The sequence below is a fragment of the Rhinopithecus bieti genome, unplaced genomic scaffold (assembly GCF_001698545.2).
Source record: "Rhinopithecus bieti isolate Rb0 unplaced genomic scaffold, ASM169854v2 scaffold_35859, whole genome shotgun sequence".
NCBI classification, from domain to species: domain Eukaryota; kingdom Metazoa; phylum Chordata; class Mammalia; order Primates; family Cercopithecidae; genus Rhinopithecus; species Rhinopithecus bieti.
The window spans coordinates 8504-24060 of record NW_016814962.1 but is presented as its reverse complement, the minus strand read 5'-3'; the positions used below and the strand labels follow the sequence as shown (position 1 = coordinate 24060).

At 62.5% G+C, this 15557-nt stretch overlaps 1 protein-coding gene across 1 annotated transcript in view; it reads right to left on the bottom strand.

Moving 5' to 3' along the window:
* Positions 1-12664, bottom strand: part of CEP170B (centrosomal protein 170B) — a 38821-nt gene extending 26157 nt beyond the window's left edge. The window contains exons 1-5 of the mRNA XM_017852806.1: positions 12533-12664; positions 5111-5200; positions 2808-2886; positions 2272-2330; positions 362-499 (exon numbers count right to left, since the gene is read on the bottom strand). Of these exons, the coding sequence (XP_017708295.1) occupies positions 362-499; positions 2272-2330; positions 2808-2886; positions 5111-5200; positions 12533-12637 (471 nt within the window). The 5' untranslated portion in view covers positions 12638-12664. The remainder of the gene's footprint in view (positions 1-361; positions 500-2271; positions 2331-2807; positions 2887-5110; positions 5201-12532) is intronic.
* Positions 12665-15557: the final 2893 nt, after the last annotated feature.

Sequence of the window (15557 nt, the reverse complement as noted above, 5' to 3'; positions counted from 1 at the left end):
GTGAGGGGTGTGGGTGTGCAGGGGTGGGTGTGTACAGGAGTGAGGGGTGTGGGTGTGCAGGGGTGGGTGTGTACATGAGTGAGGGGTGTGGGTGTGCAGGGGTGGGTGTGTACAGGAGTGAGGGGTGCAGGCATGCACAGGTAGGTGTGTGCAATGGGTAAGGAATGTGGGTGTGCAAGGGTAGGTGTGCACAATGGGTGAGGGGTGTGTACAGGGGTATGTGTGTGCAACGGATGAGGGTATGGGTGTGCACAGCATATGCATGCACAGGGGTGAGGGGTGCAGGGAGGCAGGTGCAGGGCAGAGGGCCTGGCAGTAGCCCTGTGTGCGCGTAAAATTGCTCCACACTGCCTGTGCCTACCTGTTCCTGGTCTCCGGTCCCCTTCTCTGGTCTGGGGTTCGAGGTCTCGCAGTACGGTGTGTGTTCCGGCAGTGCCTCGCTCCTCTTGGGTGCCAAGCCCTTCACGCTTACCTGCAGCTGGCTGGTGTACTTCTCGTGCTGTGGGCAGGCCAGGCAGGGTGAGGTACTGGGCCCAGCCTCAGGAGGACCCCACTGGGGTGGACCCAGCCTCTCTTCTCCATCCACAGGGCCCAGCTATGACTTTGCATGTCACAAGCTCTCCCTAACGCTCCCTAAAAGAGCAGACAGAGCCTCAGCCCGCCCAGGTCACACAGCTTGGGTCCAGCTCAAGCCTGGGGAGGGGTAGCTTCCAGGGGAAGCAGGGGCTTGCTTGGGTGGGGCAGGGCAGAGCAGGCCGCAATCATCAGAGTGGAGGCCATCGGGTGGGCAGCAGGGCCGCTTGTGCCATCAGACAGAACCTGGCTCCCTTAGGCCCTGCCCCTTGCAGGCTGGGGACCCCGTGCTGCTCAGAGATCATCTGAGGAGGGGCTAAGCACCCTGGCCCCACAGGGCTCCTGGGGAGCTCTGAGCCCAGCCCTGAATCTGCACTCCACAACTCCCACATGAACAAGTGAGGGTGAGGAGACGCCCCCCCACCTAGGACCCTCGTGCCCCACAGGGGCCCTGGCCGTGTGTGTCCCCAGCACACAGGGGAAAGGGCACTCAAGGATGCCTACCCTTGAAGGCTGCCACCATCAGCCTCCAGCACCCTTCCTTCCTGCCTCTGGCCACCCCCCGATGGTGGCCTCCTCAATATCTTGGGGCAGCTTTTACCTCCCAAGGGGCTCCGACAGGGCGCCCGGCCAGCATGGGCTGCGCAGGAGGAGATCGGAGGGACTGACAGGAACTGGGGGGCCGTGGTCATGCAGCGTAAAACCCTTACAAACCCTCAGCCTAAGACCTTCAGATTTCAGCCTGGGAGACCTCAGATCCCCTCACCCTGAGAAGCAATAAATCCTCTCAGCCTGAAGTGACCCCAAATCCTGCCACCTTGAAGGACTCAAATCCGCTAACCTGGAGGGCACTTAATCCCCTGGGCATGAGACCCCAAAGCACCTCAGCTCCAGAGACCTCAAATCCCTTCACCCAGAGGAACGCCAAATCCTCTAACACGTAGATCCTCAAATCCCCGAGCCTAAGGAGCCCTAAATATCTCACTCACAGACAGACCAAATTTCCCCAGCCTCAGACCCTAAACACCGTATAGAGACTCTCAATCCCTTCAGCTTCCAAGACTCCAAATAACTGTAACGTCAGAGAATCTAAAGCCCCTTATGAGACCCCAAAGCTCCTTAACCGGAGAGACACTCCCAAAAGATGCTGGGGGGCCCAGGGGCTCTATACCCTTCTGGCCCTCTGAACGGGGCCCTCTGCTCCCAGGGAGGCTCCTGGCCCCGCCTCAGCCCCCCTATACTCTCCTGCAGGGTGACCCCAGCATCTTCCTGGGCTCTGGCCACACCCAGCTCACCCGATGAGCCGTTTGTTCTGTGAGCCAGAGCTAAACCCGCCGGCACCCAACGCTGCAGCTCACAAAGCCCAGCAGCTCCAGCAGGCTGACCATGCAGCCCGAATCCTCCCAGGCCCCTCCCAGAGCCCTGATCCTGCTGCGTCCACAACAGTGGCGCCTGTGTCCTGGTGCCCCCCGCCATCTGTCACTGCAGCAGGCTGGGGTAATGACTACCTTCCCACCTGCCAGACTGGGCCATCTGGCAGGGTAGGACAGGCTGGCCTGACTCATGGCACCCACAGCCTGAACGGGGTGCCCCAAAGGCCTGGGAAGTGTTTGCTGGGGAGATGGCAGTGGCAGCATGGTAGGGAGGATGGGGTGCTGAGCCCTCGTGGCTGAGTCCCCAGGCTTGGCCAGCACTAACCTTGAGTGCCTCCTCCGGGACTCGGTGCTGCACACGCTCCAGCACATACATGTTGGAATGTGGACACGTGTTAAGGCGAACACGCAGCAGAAGAGCCAGGAGCCCAGCGCTGAAGTCCACACCCAGCAACAGGTGTGCCAGCTCAAGGGCCCATCGAGGCAGGCAGAGGAGGGGCCTCTTTCTTCCCGGGGAGGCACAGCCATGCCCACCCATTTGCTCAGACAGTCCCAAGGTCGGGCCAAGATTCGGGGCCCCAGGGGTGGTCACCAGTTCCCCAGGCCCCACATGACCTCAGGCTGGGTGGGTGAGCAAGCAGCAGGTGCCCGTGGCCAGGGTGTCCACGGCGGGCCGGGCTGCAGGGACTAGTATTCCCTGGGGTGCCCCGTCAGCAGGGGAGCCCAGCCCTAGGGTCATCCTCCATGCTCTGTAACCCAGTGGCCCGAGTGGTGACAGCCCTGCTTCTGGAGTAACAGAGCGACTGTGGCCCTGGGGACTGAGGAGAAGCCCAGGAGGAGGGGCACTCAGGGGCAGGATATCGTAGCCGAAGCGGATAACGTCGTTGAGCTTCAGCGTGACGTACTTCTGGTCCGGGATGCGCATGTCATTCACAAATGTCTGCAGGAAAACAGGTGGCAGGGTGCTGGGGCTGAGTGGGTGGGTGGCTGTGGGCAGGGCCGCAGGGGCACGCGATGGCCTGTGCAGAAGCCCGTCCTGAGACCCCCTCCCCAACTCTAGGATGGCTGCTGCAGACACCTCAGACCACTAACTGCCCCGTCGGCAGCCCTGAGGGCCAGGCCCCAGGATTCCTGCCTGAGAGTGCAGCCTGGAAGCTAGAAGCCTGGATCTCCCTCAGGGGGTTCGGGCTCACCTCCTCCTGAACCCTGTCCTGTGCACAGGGCAGCAGTCCCACCTCAGCCCGCCCAACACATGGACTCCACGGTGCCAGAGGGACCTGCTGTTGTCTTGGAGAAAGGAAGCACTGAGGCCTGGGGCCGGGCTCAGCCCCTCCCTGCCAGCATGAGACCTCCCGAGGGGACGGGGTCCAGAAGGGGCATAAAGGAGGGAGCTACCACCCCTGTCCCCTCTGGAAGGGGCTGAGGTGGCTGGGGGCGGGTGACTTGGATGTCATCTCTGCTGAGGAGTAACCCCCTGGAGGGGTTTCCAGCCTGGACACCTCCCCGCTGCTCCCCTAGCCTCAGACCCCCTGGGCCTCGAGGCCTCCTGCTGGACACCTTCCAGGCCCTCTGAGCCCCACGTGCCCCAGGCCTTCCCTAGAGGGCTCACCACTAAGCCCTTCTCCACCATAAATTCCACAGCCACCAGCCGGGGCACCCAGGCACTGGGGCCCACCCACCACTGCAGAGACCGTGATGGAACCCTCCAGAACAGAAGTCTTTGAGCATCTTTGTGAAGTGGACTCCAAGAGATGCTTCCTCCCACACAGCCTCGCCCTGGCCCCAGCTCCTACCTTGGCCCCATAATGCTCTTGGGAACAGAAGAGGCAGGCCTGCCCTGTGGTGGCCCTTGGCCAAGGGTCTGACACCCCCCTCCAGGCTGCCTGCTGGCAGGGGTGTTGATGCGCCAGTCCCACAGGCAGGTGGGAGGCAGGTCTGTGGGCATCACAGGCCTCAGAGGTAGCCAGCCATGCAGGGCCCAGGAGCACGGACCGGGCCAGTGCCATGCAACCCGGGCCAACAGCCCCAGGGACCCTCTCAAAGCCCATGTGGGTGATGCAGCCCACACAGGCAGAGGAGCGGCCACTGCTGCGCAGCCATTCAGGGACAGCCACTTCATCAGACAGGCATGCTGTGGGAGGAGGGAGCTCAGGACAGACCCCAGCAGCCTGAGACCCCCTGGCTGGGGCTCCTTGAGGGGCTGCTGAGGGGCTGCTAGGGCCCCCCAGCTCAGGATTGCAGAGTGCAGTTAAAAAAAACCTCCCAGGACAAGTTGGAGTCTGCCAAGCTCAGCAACAGACAGAGACATCCAGACAGGGACCCTGGGGACAGACACACGCCCCACAGAGAGGGGCCTCCATCCTTCCTGCCTACTTCTACCCCATACCCCATTCCTTTCACCTGACCCCCACCCTGCTCTTGAGCCAGGGGTTCCTTCCTGGTTACCTTCCTGCCCCTGCCACCCCCAACTTACAGAAGAAAGGATCACATGGCCCCACCCATACCCAGACTGGGTACCCAAGCATAGCTCCTTCCATCTCAGGGGCGCCATTTCCCAGCCCAGTGCTTCCCTCCCCATCTGCAGGGCCCACTCTCCCTGTGAGAGCAGCCTGACCCTTGGGGGGCCTGAGTCCCTGCCAAGGGGAAACTTCTGGGGAGGCCTGGGGGCCTCTGCAGGTGGGGGTGGGGCCCGATCTGGGAGAGGGGCCAGATTTTGGAGAAGGGCCAGGGCTGGGGGAGGGGCCAGGGCTGAGAGGGAGGGGCCAGGGCTGGGGGAGGAGCCAGAGCTGAGAGGGAGGGGCCAGGGCTGAAGGGTAGGGCTGTTAAAAGGCCAGGTTGGCCGGGCGCGGTGGCTCAAGCCTGTAATCCCAGCACTTTGGGAGGCCGAGACGGGCGGATCACGAGGTCAGGAGATCGAGACCATCCTGGCTAACACGGTGAAACCCCGTCTCTACTAAAAAATACAAAAAAAAACTAGCCGGGCGAGGTGGCGGGCGCCTGTAGTCCCAGCTACTCAGGAGGTTGAGGCAGGAGAATGGCGTAAACCCGGGAGGCGGAGCTTGCAGTAGCTGAGATCCGGCCACTGCACTCCAGCCTGGGCGACAGAGCCAGACTCCGTCTCAAAAAGAAAAAAAAAAAAGGCCAGGTCAGGGCCTTTCACTTACCCCATTGAGGCTTCCCAGGTCCTTCACCCAGTGCTCGTCCCTGTCCTGGTCGTAGTTGATGACGGCATGCTGCTTGTCCACACTGCGGGACTGGGGAGACACACAGTCGGCCCTCAGGTGCTCCAGGCAAGGAAGTGACACCCAAGAGGCAGAGGCACCCCTGTCCCATCCCCTGTCCCATCCGCTGCCCCAGCCCCTGCCCCCAGCACAACACCAGCAGTGGCCCCCAGGCCTCCGACCACAGAGGTGTGCCCACCCTGTCTCCAGAGCATGATTCACCAAGATGCCAGGGCCATGTCCCCACCCTCTGCTGCCACCCAGGGCCATGTCCCCCACCCTCTGCTGCCACCCAGGGCCATGTCCCCACCCTCTGCTGCCACCCAGGGCCATGCCCCCACCCTCTGCTGCCACCCAGAGCCATGTCCCCCACCCTCTGCTGCCACCCAGGGCCATGTCCCCCACCCTCTGCTGCCACCCAGGGCCATGTCCCCCACCCTCTGCTGCCACCCAGGCCTCCCCCCATGACCGCCCTCCCCAGTGCTGCTCCCCGTTGGGCCGTGGGAGTGGTGGGAGCCCTCTGGTCATCTGACACACACTGTTCCCTCCCAAGGTCAGGTGGCAGCAGCCAGGCTGGCAGTGAGGGGGGTTGTCTCAGGGAGCCCTTCCCCACTCCTGGCCCAGCCCCACAGGGACACACACAACTCTCAGCCAGTGTCCACACCCTTGGTGCTCCCACCCCTCAGGTTGGTCACTCTCAGTCTGCCATGTGCAGGCCACCCTGGCAGCTGGCCATCACTGCTCCACCACCGGACACTGTCCTGAAACACTGGTGTGGGGCCTCCCCCAGCAAGGGCTAGAAGCCCTCAGGGCAGGGCCTCCTTCCTCACTCAGAGAGGAGATCGCACAGCAGGGGCTAGCTGGGGGCACGGGCTCTGATGGCCCAGCTTGACTGCGGCCTCCACAGAGGCGCCAGGGCAGGGAAGCTGTAGCAGGGTGGGGCTGGTGGTGGCCAGTAGGCCTGAGAGCCAGCCTCACACTAGTGCCGCTGCCACCCAGGAGTGGGCACTCAGAAGCCCTGGGTGCCTGGCTCAAGCCACGGTGGTGGCGCTGCAGTGGAGGACCAGCTGCGGAGGAGTTGGGGGAGACTGCAGTGGAGGACCGGGTGCGGAGGAGTTGGGGGAGACTGCAGTGGAAGACCAGGTGCGGAGGGGTTGGGGGGGACTGCAGTGGAGGACCGAGTGCAGAGGGGTTGGGGGGGAGTGCAGTGGAGGACTGGCAGAGGACTGCAGTAGAGGACCGGGGGAGGACTACAGTGGAAGACCAGGGGAAGACTGCAGTGGATGACCAGGGACAGTGACTGCAGTGGAGGACCAGGGATGGGGTTGGGGGGGATGGCAGTGGAGGATCAGGGGGAGGACTGCAGTGGAGGACTGAGGACATACTGCAGTGGAGGAGGACTGAGCGGAGGACTGCAGTAGAGGGTGGCAAGTGGGGTAGACAGGGCCCACGCCTCCTGTCAGGACCCTGGGTCCCCCCAGGAAGTGGGCAGGGATGCCAGGGGGGTTTAAAGGGGAGACTAGGGTCCTGGGTGCAGCCATTCCTGAGCTGCCTGCCTGGACATGGCCCATGCTTTCCCAGGAACCAGGTGAGCAGCTCCAACTGCCCCACATGCCCTCCCTGGGAAGGCGGATCCTGGTGGGGATCCTGGTGCCAGCTCACCTGCCAGCCAAAGCCACAGGTCTCTGGTAGAGTGGGTCTGACCTTGACAGCCACCACCCACCTCCAGGTCCACCCTGTTCAAATTCCTCCTCCAAAGGTGGCACCCACAGCTGCATGGCTCCTGGCCACCCCAGCAGCAGTCTCTGCCAGAGGGGCTGGGGGAGGATCCTGGCCGGGGGGGTGATGCCAGACATCACCTCCTCCATTGGACTTCCCACCTGTCACCGAAGGCCTCCAGACACAGGCGATCCCCAGCACTCACCTCCTCCAAGAAGCCCGTCCTGAGACCCCCTCCCCAACTCTAGGATGGCTGCTGGAGACACCTCAGACCACTAACTGCCCCGTCGGCAGCCCTGAGGGCCAGGCCCCAGGATTCCTGCCTGAGAGTGCAGCCTGGAAGCTAGAAGCCTGGATCTCCCTCAGGGGGTTCGGGCTCACCTCCTCCTGAACCCTGTCCTGTGCACAGGGCAGCAGTCCCACCTCAGCCCGCCTAACACATGGACTCCACAGTGCCAGAGGGACCTGCTGTTGTCTTGGAGAAAGGAAGCCCTGAGGCCTGGGGCCGGGCTCAGCCCCTCCCTGCCAGCATGAGACCTCCCGAGGGGACGGGGTCCAGAAGGGGCATAAAGGAGGGAGCTACCACCCCTGTCCCCTCTGGAAGGGGCTGAGGTGGCTGGGGGCGGGTGATTTGGATGTCATCTCTGCTGAGGAGTGACCCCCTGGAGGGGTTTCCAGCCTGGACACCTCCCCGCTGCTCCCCTAGCCTCAGACCCCCTGGGCCTCGAGGCCTCCTGCTGGACACCTTCCAGGCCCTCTGAGCCCCACGTGCCCCAGGCCTTCCCTGGAGGGCTCACCACTAAGCCCCTCTCCACCACAGGCTCCAGCAATGCAGGTCTTCCTCTTGGCAGCCCTCAGTCAGCCTCCTTCTCCACAGTCCCCTTTTCCTGCAGGCCCCAAGGCCTCTCCAAACCTTCCTTACCCCACCCAGGCCACAGTCAGGCTTCAAGCAGATGACTCTGCCAGCTGTGGGCATATCACATCCTTGCCCGGGCCTGGGTCTCACTCACCTTCAGTCCAGGTCCCCTCCCCTCCCTGCACCAACCTTCCCCACCCCACCCAGCCTCGCGACAGCTTCTGGCTCCTTTGACTCAGCACAGGGTCCTGTTAACACCCACAGCCCAGCTGCCCCGCCCACTCCCAGGGCTGAGCCTCCACCCCCCGGCCAGGGCTTTCTCACCAGACCTGCTCCTGCCAAGCCCCTCCCCAGACTGCAGGAAGCGCTGGAGACACATGGGGAACCCCCTTCCAGAAACTCCCCTCTTCAGCCAGAAGCAGCCCCTCACTTGGCCAAGCCTGCAGCCACCCATGAGAAGTGACCCCCAGCCCAGGGCTCAAGACTTAAAACAACAGAAACCGGGGCCTGTGGAAGGAACTCAGTGCAGAAACAGCCAGGCAAACACAGATGTGTGACATGGCCGGAAGACGCCCCAAACACATGGATTTTGGGGAAAGTGTCTAATAATGTGTACTCACTTTAAAATAAAGATGTTTCCAAAGCTCACGTCTGACGCCCTCTGTGGCAACAGCCTGGCCAAGCTGTGCTGAGTGGCAGTGGCAGCAGCCAGGGCTCTGGGCACACCCTCTTGCCAGCTCACCCAAGTTTCCCATTGGCAGCCACAGGCACCCACAGCAAACTGGCTCGATGTGCTGGGCTCAGAAGGCCAGGGCCTGCTTAGGCTGTGGTCTCTGGGTCAGCAGGCAAGAGTGCAAATCCTGGCTGTCACACACTCTCACAGAGGACACCTCCCCACAGACATGCAGCACACACATGCACAGAACACACACACAGACGTGTGCACCTACAGACACGCACATGTACACTTACACATGCACACACACACTGCACACCCTGTACCACAGCCTGGGCCACCACAGGAGCGATAGCCACAGCAGGAAGTCCTGCCTGTGTCCACATTCCTGCATCATTTAACGCCTGTTCGCTGGGAACCAGCTCTGTGCCAGGCTTGCCCTGGGCACAAGGATGCTGTGAGCAGCAAAGGCAGGGCCCTGGAAAGCGTAGTCCATGGGACAGCACGTGGGTGGCAGCTCTGCCCAGAACATGACTCCCCCACCAGTCTGCCCACTGTGGTTCAAGCTACCGTCCCTCTTGCCTAGTGAAAGCCCAGGCCTTGGGGCCACCACTCTGTTTGTCTCCCCTCCACGTCCCATCCCCCTAGCCCCAGCACAACGTAGGCAGGTGTCTGCTGACCACTCAGTTCCCAGCACCACCTTCTTTACACAGGACTGGACCCTGGACACCTTGCTGGCCCCGCTGCAGTGGACACCAAGGGAGGGCAGGGTCTCTGCTTGGCACCCTGCCCAGTGGAAAGATGTGGTGCTGAAAGCAAGGACTGCAGAGGGGGAGCTGGGACAGGGTGTGGAGGTTCCAGGGCAGGAAGGTGGGTGTGAGCCAGGTCCGGAGAGCCAGGGCAGGTGTGGGGAGAGGCTGGGTCTGGTGGAGGCCTGCATTCCTGTCTGTGCGTGGGGTGGCGGTGGCACTGGATGGAGGGAAGGGGACCCTGGCAAAGACCCAGGTGGAAGGGACAGAGGGTGACAGGTTTGGTTCAGCCACCGAGCTTGGGATGCCTCTGAGAGGCCCCAGTGCAGCAGGAGCCATATCCAGTAGGAGGCTGGAAGCTGAGGACAGGGCAGGCTCCAGGCAGCGGGTGGATCGTCTGAGAAGAAGTAGACAGGGCCTCGCGGAAGCAGCAGCATTCAGAAAGGGCCACTGAGGCCCCTGAGCATGAGCTGAGAGGGCGGGGGTCCTGACGCAGGTGCCAAGGAAGTTGCTGCAGGGAGGGGCGGCAGGTGCAAACATCCTGAGGTGGCGGGCAACAGAGGGGCCAAGGGGCTGGACGTGGGGCTATAGGGTGGGGGTGAGAAGCCTCTAGCGCAGCTGCACAGGGAGTGAGGGGTAGCAGAGGCCAGCAGGGGGCAGGGCTGGGCAGGTTGGAGGCCGCTGCAGGGACACCAGGAGGCAGACAGCCTTCCCACACTTGCCACACCTGCAAGGCCTCCCTAAGCCTCAGTTTCCCCATGGAGATATCTTACAATGGCCACACCACCCACAACAGCAAGGGCCACCCACCTCATGCCCCACCCAGGCCAGGGGCGGCCACGGAGGAGAGCTGGGAAGCCCCCAACGCTCCTGACCTGCTCAGGGCTCCACTGAGAGGTACAGAAACTTGGAATCGGACCCCAAACTCACCCTGAGCACCCTGCCCCCAACACCCTTCCTCCACCCCAGGGAGAAGCAGGCAGAGCAGGCGTGGTGCAGGGGTTGGGCAGGAAGAGCACCCACACCAGTCCCCTGCCTGCAGGCTGGCTCTGGCTTCTTCCAGAGGCTCCAAAGTGCCGCCGCCTCTGAGAAGCCCTCCTGGCCACCCTAGGTAGAGCAGCGCAGCTATCACTGATGCCACCCCTGCAGGTGGACCATGGGAGCAACCCGCCAAATACAGCAGTGGCACCTATGAGGCAGTGGGGTATGTGGGGCGTGGCCTACAGCCTGCCGCCTGTCTTTGGATGGCCTGAGAACTAAGAATTACCTTTACACTTTTAAATGATTGAAAATCGGCTGGGCACTGTGGCTCTCGCCTGTAATCCCAGCACTTTGGGAGGCCAAGATGGGCGGATCACAAGGTCAGGAGATCAAGACCATCCTGGCTAACCCGGTGAAACCCCGTCTCTCCTAAAAAATACAAAAAACTAGCCAGGCGAGGTGGCGGGCGCCTGTAGTCCCAGCTACTTGGGAGCTGAGGCAGGAGAATGGCGTGAACCTGGGAGGCGGCGGAGCTTGCAGTGAGCTGTGATCGGGCCACTCCAACCTGGGCGACAGAGCGAGACTCCGTCTCAAAAAAAAAAAAAAAAAAAAGAAAATCATCAAAAGGCTATTTCATGACACATGAATATTATGGGAAATTGATACTTCAACATCCGTAAATGAAGTGTAGGTGCTGCCACACCCACCTTGGCCACCCACGCTCGCTCCCTGGCTGCCCCTCGCCACGGCCACAGGGCTGGGCTGCAGTGGATACTTCATGGCCTGCAAAACCTAGAATCTTTACCAGGCCCTTTGTAGAAAACATTTGCCGACTCCTGCCCCCAGCCACTGACTCTCTTCAGCTATCAGAGGCATGGAGAAAAGAGAAAAAGGGGAGAGAATGTTCCAGATTAAAAAACTTCAGAGCCGGAACAACCAACCACAAGGTGAGAGACCTGCTGGGTCCAGATTCAAGAGGATCAGAGGATGCCTGGGGAGAAGCTGGGATGTCTGGACTTAGTCCATTCCAGCTGCTGTAACAAAATTCCTGAAAAATATGGAAATGACAGAAATGTATTGCTCACAGTTCTGGAGGCTGGAAGCCCGAGATCTAGGTGCCGGCCGATTTGGTGTCTGGAGAGGGCCCTGTCTCTGCTTCAAGGATGGTATCTTGCATGCTGCATCCTCACTGAGCAGAAGGGGTGAGCCAGCTTCCTCCGGCCTCTTTTTAAGGTCCCTGATCCCATTCCCAAGGGCAAAGCCTCACGCCCTGGACACCTCCCCAAGGCCCCATCTCTTGAAGCTACCACGCTGGAAATGAAGCTTCAACCTCTGAACTGCAGGGGACGCAAACATTCCCACCACAGCAGGACACATGGAGCAGTATCGGGTGGGACTGCCTTGGGTAGAGGCAGACAAACACTGTCTGCCCCAGTGAATGTGCACATGACCAGGACCCCTCACCACAGCCTGAGGCCTGCCCACCTCATCAGAGCCTGGCACAGCCCGGGCATGTGCGGCAGCAGCATGTTGCATCCAGGAGGCAATGTCCGAGTGGGCAGGGCAGCTCCCTGCACCTGCAGGCCCCTCAGCTAGACTGGACAGTGCCATCCACCCGGCTCAGGGGCCCACGTGCCACGCTGGGGTGTGAGCCAGGATAGGGAGCCCAACTCGTTCACAGAGGAAGGATATCAGGCCAGGATGGGCCTATGGGTTAGCTCACCACCCCTGCTCTTTGTTCTCAAACAGCCAGATCGTAAGCCCCATGAAGCCAAACTCAGACCTCAAACCAGGGTCAGAGAAACTTCTGATAGTCAGTGCTGGTGCTCGGCAGGCTCTCACGCCCTGAGAAGAGCTCCCTCATGCCTGGGGACCACCAAAATGCATGAGCCTTCACCAGGGTGCAGCTGGGACCAAGATGTTGGGACCCCCGCTCAGGCAACGCTCACAGCGTAGGCGGGGTCCCCAGACAACAAGAGTGTGGACAGACCGGCTTTCCAGGACCGGCTTTTCAGGACGTTCCAAAGCCAGGCCTCAGATCCCTCTCTGCACAAGGACACCAACTCACGCTTCCAGGGACCCCAACAAAGTTGTTGACAAAAGAAGCTGACAAAAGCTTAAGCCTATCCCCCTCCTGCCAGAGATAGGGATACGTACGGGGCAGGGACCCGAGCCTGTGAGCACACACATACCCCTGCACACGCCCACGGGAGCCCCAGAGCCCTCGGTGCATCCGGGACCCAAGTTAAGAGGCCAGGCCTGGGCTGCATGGCGGCCTCCTCGCCAGGGTGGCCTGCAGCAAGCGGGGTGGGCACCTTCCTGGCCCCCAGAGGGACTGGACTGCCCGCCCCCTACCCTCCTGGCCCCAAGCGCCCCCTGCGAACCTGTAGCATGAGCTCACACTCCTCACGCCCCACGAAGATGAGCTCGCGAGGGAGCCGGTGGCGGGCGCCGCTGCTGCTCACCAGGAACCAGGACGTGGCACTCATCTTGGTGCTGGCTGGGCCCGTCTGGCCCTGGGGAAGAAGGGATTGTTAGAGTGGGGCTCCCTGGCCTGGGCCTTAGCCCCCTGGACACATCCAAGGCCCAGCCCAGATCCTATCCCTCTAAGGGAAGCTGGCAGCTTCCAGAGAAGCTGGACTCCAGCCTCACCAGGCCACCCGCCCTTCCTGGGTATGGTCCCAAGTCCCACTGCCAGGCCTTTGCCCTCTTGACCGGCCTTCCCCATCATGTCCATCCCCAGCAAAGGCTGCCTGGTCCTCCCTTATCCTCCAGACCCTAGCACACCTAATCTCTTCTATCTTCCAGGTGTCAGGGGTTGAAGTTCACGGGGACACTGGTGGCACTGCCTGTAAGTGACCCCACATTCATGTAACCCACCAGGAGCAGCTCGTGGGTAGGACCCAGCATGGACACCAGGGTCCCCACGATGCCAGGTCCACACACCAGACCCAGCCCAGGACACTCACTGAACCAGAGGACCCACCCCCTCAGCAGGACATTCTGAGACTGAGCCCCAAGCAGGGCCTGGGGTGAGGGGCGGCAGGGACAGAGCTGGAGACCGGGCCCTGAGTCATCAATATGTCTACCACCGAGAGGAGGCCAAATGTCCCTTGGTGGCCACGGTGCAAGGACAGCATCAAGCAGCCCCTTCCGTGCCCAAGAGGGAAGTGAGGCTTTGGTGCCCATAGTCCCAGTGACATCAACAAAAAGGAGGTGGTCTGAGGGGCCGGTGTGGTCAGGGGCTGGTGTAGGCAGGCAGGGAGCTCCGTGGCAGCCTAGTGGGTAACAGGGGACAGCCTGAGGAATAGCCAGGGCTGATGACCCTGGGCAGCCCTATACCCAGCCAACGTGCACACAATGGCTGGACACTCCACCCCACTGCCCAGCACATCCTGAGTGTTGCTATGGGCTAGGCGGCCTGGGGTGAGCCAGCTGTGACCAAGACCCAGAGTCTCAGAATCCTGGGGCTCCCTTCAGCAGGGGGCAGGCACAAAGAACAGAAATGGCTTACGAGAAGGTGCAAAGACGGATACAGGGAACACAAAGGCAGGGCACAGAGGGGGTCTCACTGGGAGGCAGCCTCCGGGACTCCGCAGGACAGGGGTGGAAGTAAGTGCATGAACACTTACGGGACTGCATTCCAGGTAGAGGGAACAGCCAGTGCCACCAGGGCAGAGGGACAGGGCAGAGGGATGGAGGGCCTCACACGCCCCTGGGAGTCCTGTGGCTAGTCCTGCAAGCGGATGAAGTCCCTAAAGAGCCCAGCACTGACTCCATCACTGCAGGGTCCAGCACAAAAAGAAAAGGTGGTGCCCTTGTTCAAAACCTGAGAAGGAGAGCTGAGCAAGATGCCAAGTGTGGGGTCCAAGCAAGGGCTCCATGGGGGTCTCCAGGTCACACACCTGTGAGGCCCGCCCCAGAGCTCCTGAGTGGGCACGGGACTCTGACTCAGGAGGCCAGTCAAGAAGTGAGGACAATAACCCAGGACAGGGATGACAGCAGCTGGGGCCCAGTGGAGCAGAGGAGAAGCAGAGGCTGCCGGGCTGAGTGCGTCCTGAGGGCAGGGCCACACCACCTGAGGGTGCCACGCAGAGGAGTGAGTGGCTTCCTGTCCCTACTTTGCTCAGTGCCCACACCCAAGGTCTTCAGCTTGGAGGCTCTTCACAGATCTCAGGTCCCTTCAGTGAGCAGCAGGGAACACCGACACCCGGCTCCAGCTAGTGCAAATGTCCAAGTGACCACGTGCCCCATAGGAAACCCTCACCTTGGGCAGGGAGGTGGGAAGATGTAGAAAAATCCTCACCAGGAGAAGGCAGCTCCCGGCAGCCAGGACCCTCTCACCCTGGGGGCCCTGCCCTTCCTAAGCCAGGCACCCAGGCTCGGGCCAGACAGGCAGGCACTGGAGGCCAAGGGGGTGGGACTTCCATGCCCCTGCAGCCCCAGACAGCGAAGCCTCCAGGAGGCCTCTACAGCCCCACCCTCCCCAGGGCTGCTGGGGGACCACAGGGTGCTCTATTCGGCAGGCCCCACCCCACCACTGCACCTCCGGCCCCCAGCCAGCCCTCCTAGGCCTCACGCTCTGCCATCACATCACCTGCCGCGGCCCGCCCTGAGGAGTCCACAGTCCCTGTTTAAGGCAAAGTGAAGCCGAGCCCCAGAGCCTGGTGGTGCCTCTGTAACAGAGCCAGGCCACCCACTGCCCCGGCCGCCCACCCTGAAAAGGCCTGGGAGCCCGCAACGCTCCAAAACGGCCTTTGGCTGCCTCGGGGCTGGGCTGGCCATCGTTGCTCGGAGGAAGAATAATAAACGCCCCAAACTTGCCCCCTCAGCCGCCCCGGCCAGAAGAGCCACAGTCAGAGGTGAGGCGGGGAAAGGCGGCTGGGCCCAGGGGCAGGGAAGGGCAGCGAGCCGGGCGGGGCAGTCCGGCGGTGGAAGGAGCGCACAGGCTGGGAGAGGCAGGGACAGCGGGGAGACGGCGGCGAAGGGAAATGAGGAGAGAGGGGAGGAGGAGGAAGACGGAGGGAGGGACCGCGGGAGGAGAGACCAGGCCAGGAGGGAGGCGGCCGGGCCCGGCGGGGGAGGGAGCCGCGCCTTCTGAATCAGCGCTCTCCGGGGGCGGCCATGGCCGAGCCGGTGCCGGGGCGGGGACCCGGGCGCCCAGGCTTGCCGGCTCCTCCGTAGGCCGCGTAGACACGTACCCGGCCGGGTCGCGTAGACGCGCGTGGGGCGGCTCCTCCCGGCCTGGCGCAGACCAGGGCCGCCTCCGCGGCGGCGGGGACCCGCTTGACCAGGTGCGCCGGGCGGCCCCCACCCCGCGCCTTTGTCCGGCCTCGGCCGGGATCCCGCGCCCCGTGAGGCCCCACTGGCGTGCAGGTGCGGGTGATGGCAGGCCCGGGCCGTGGNCAG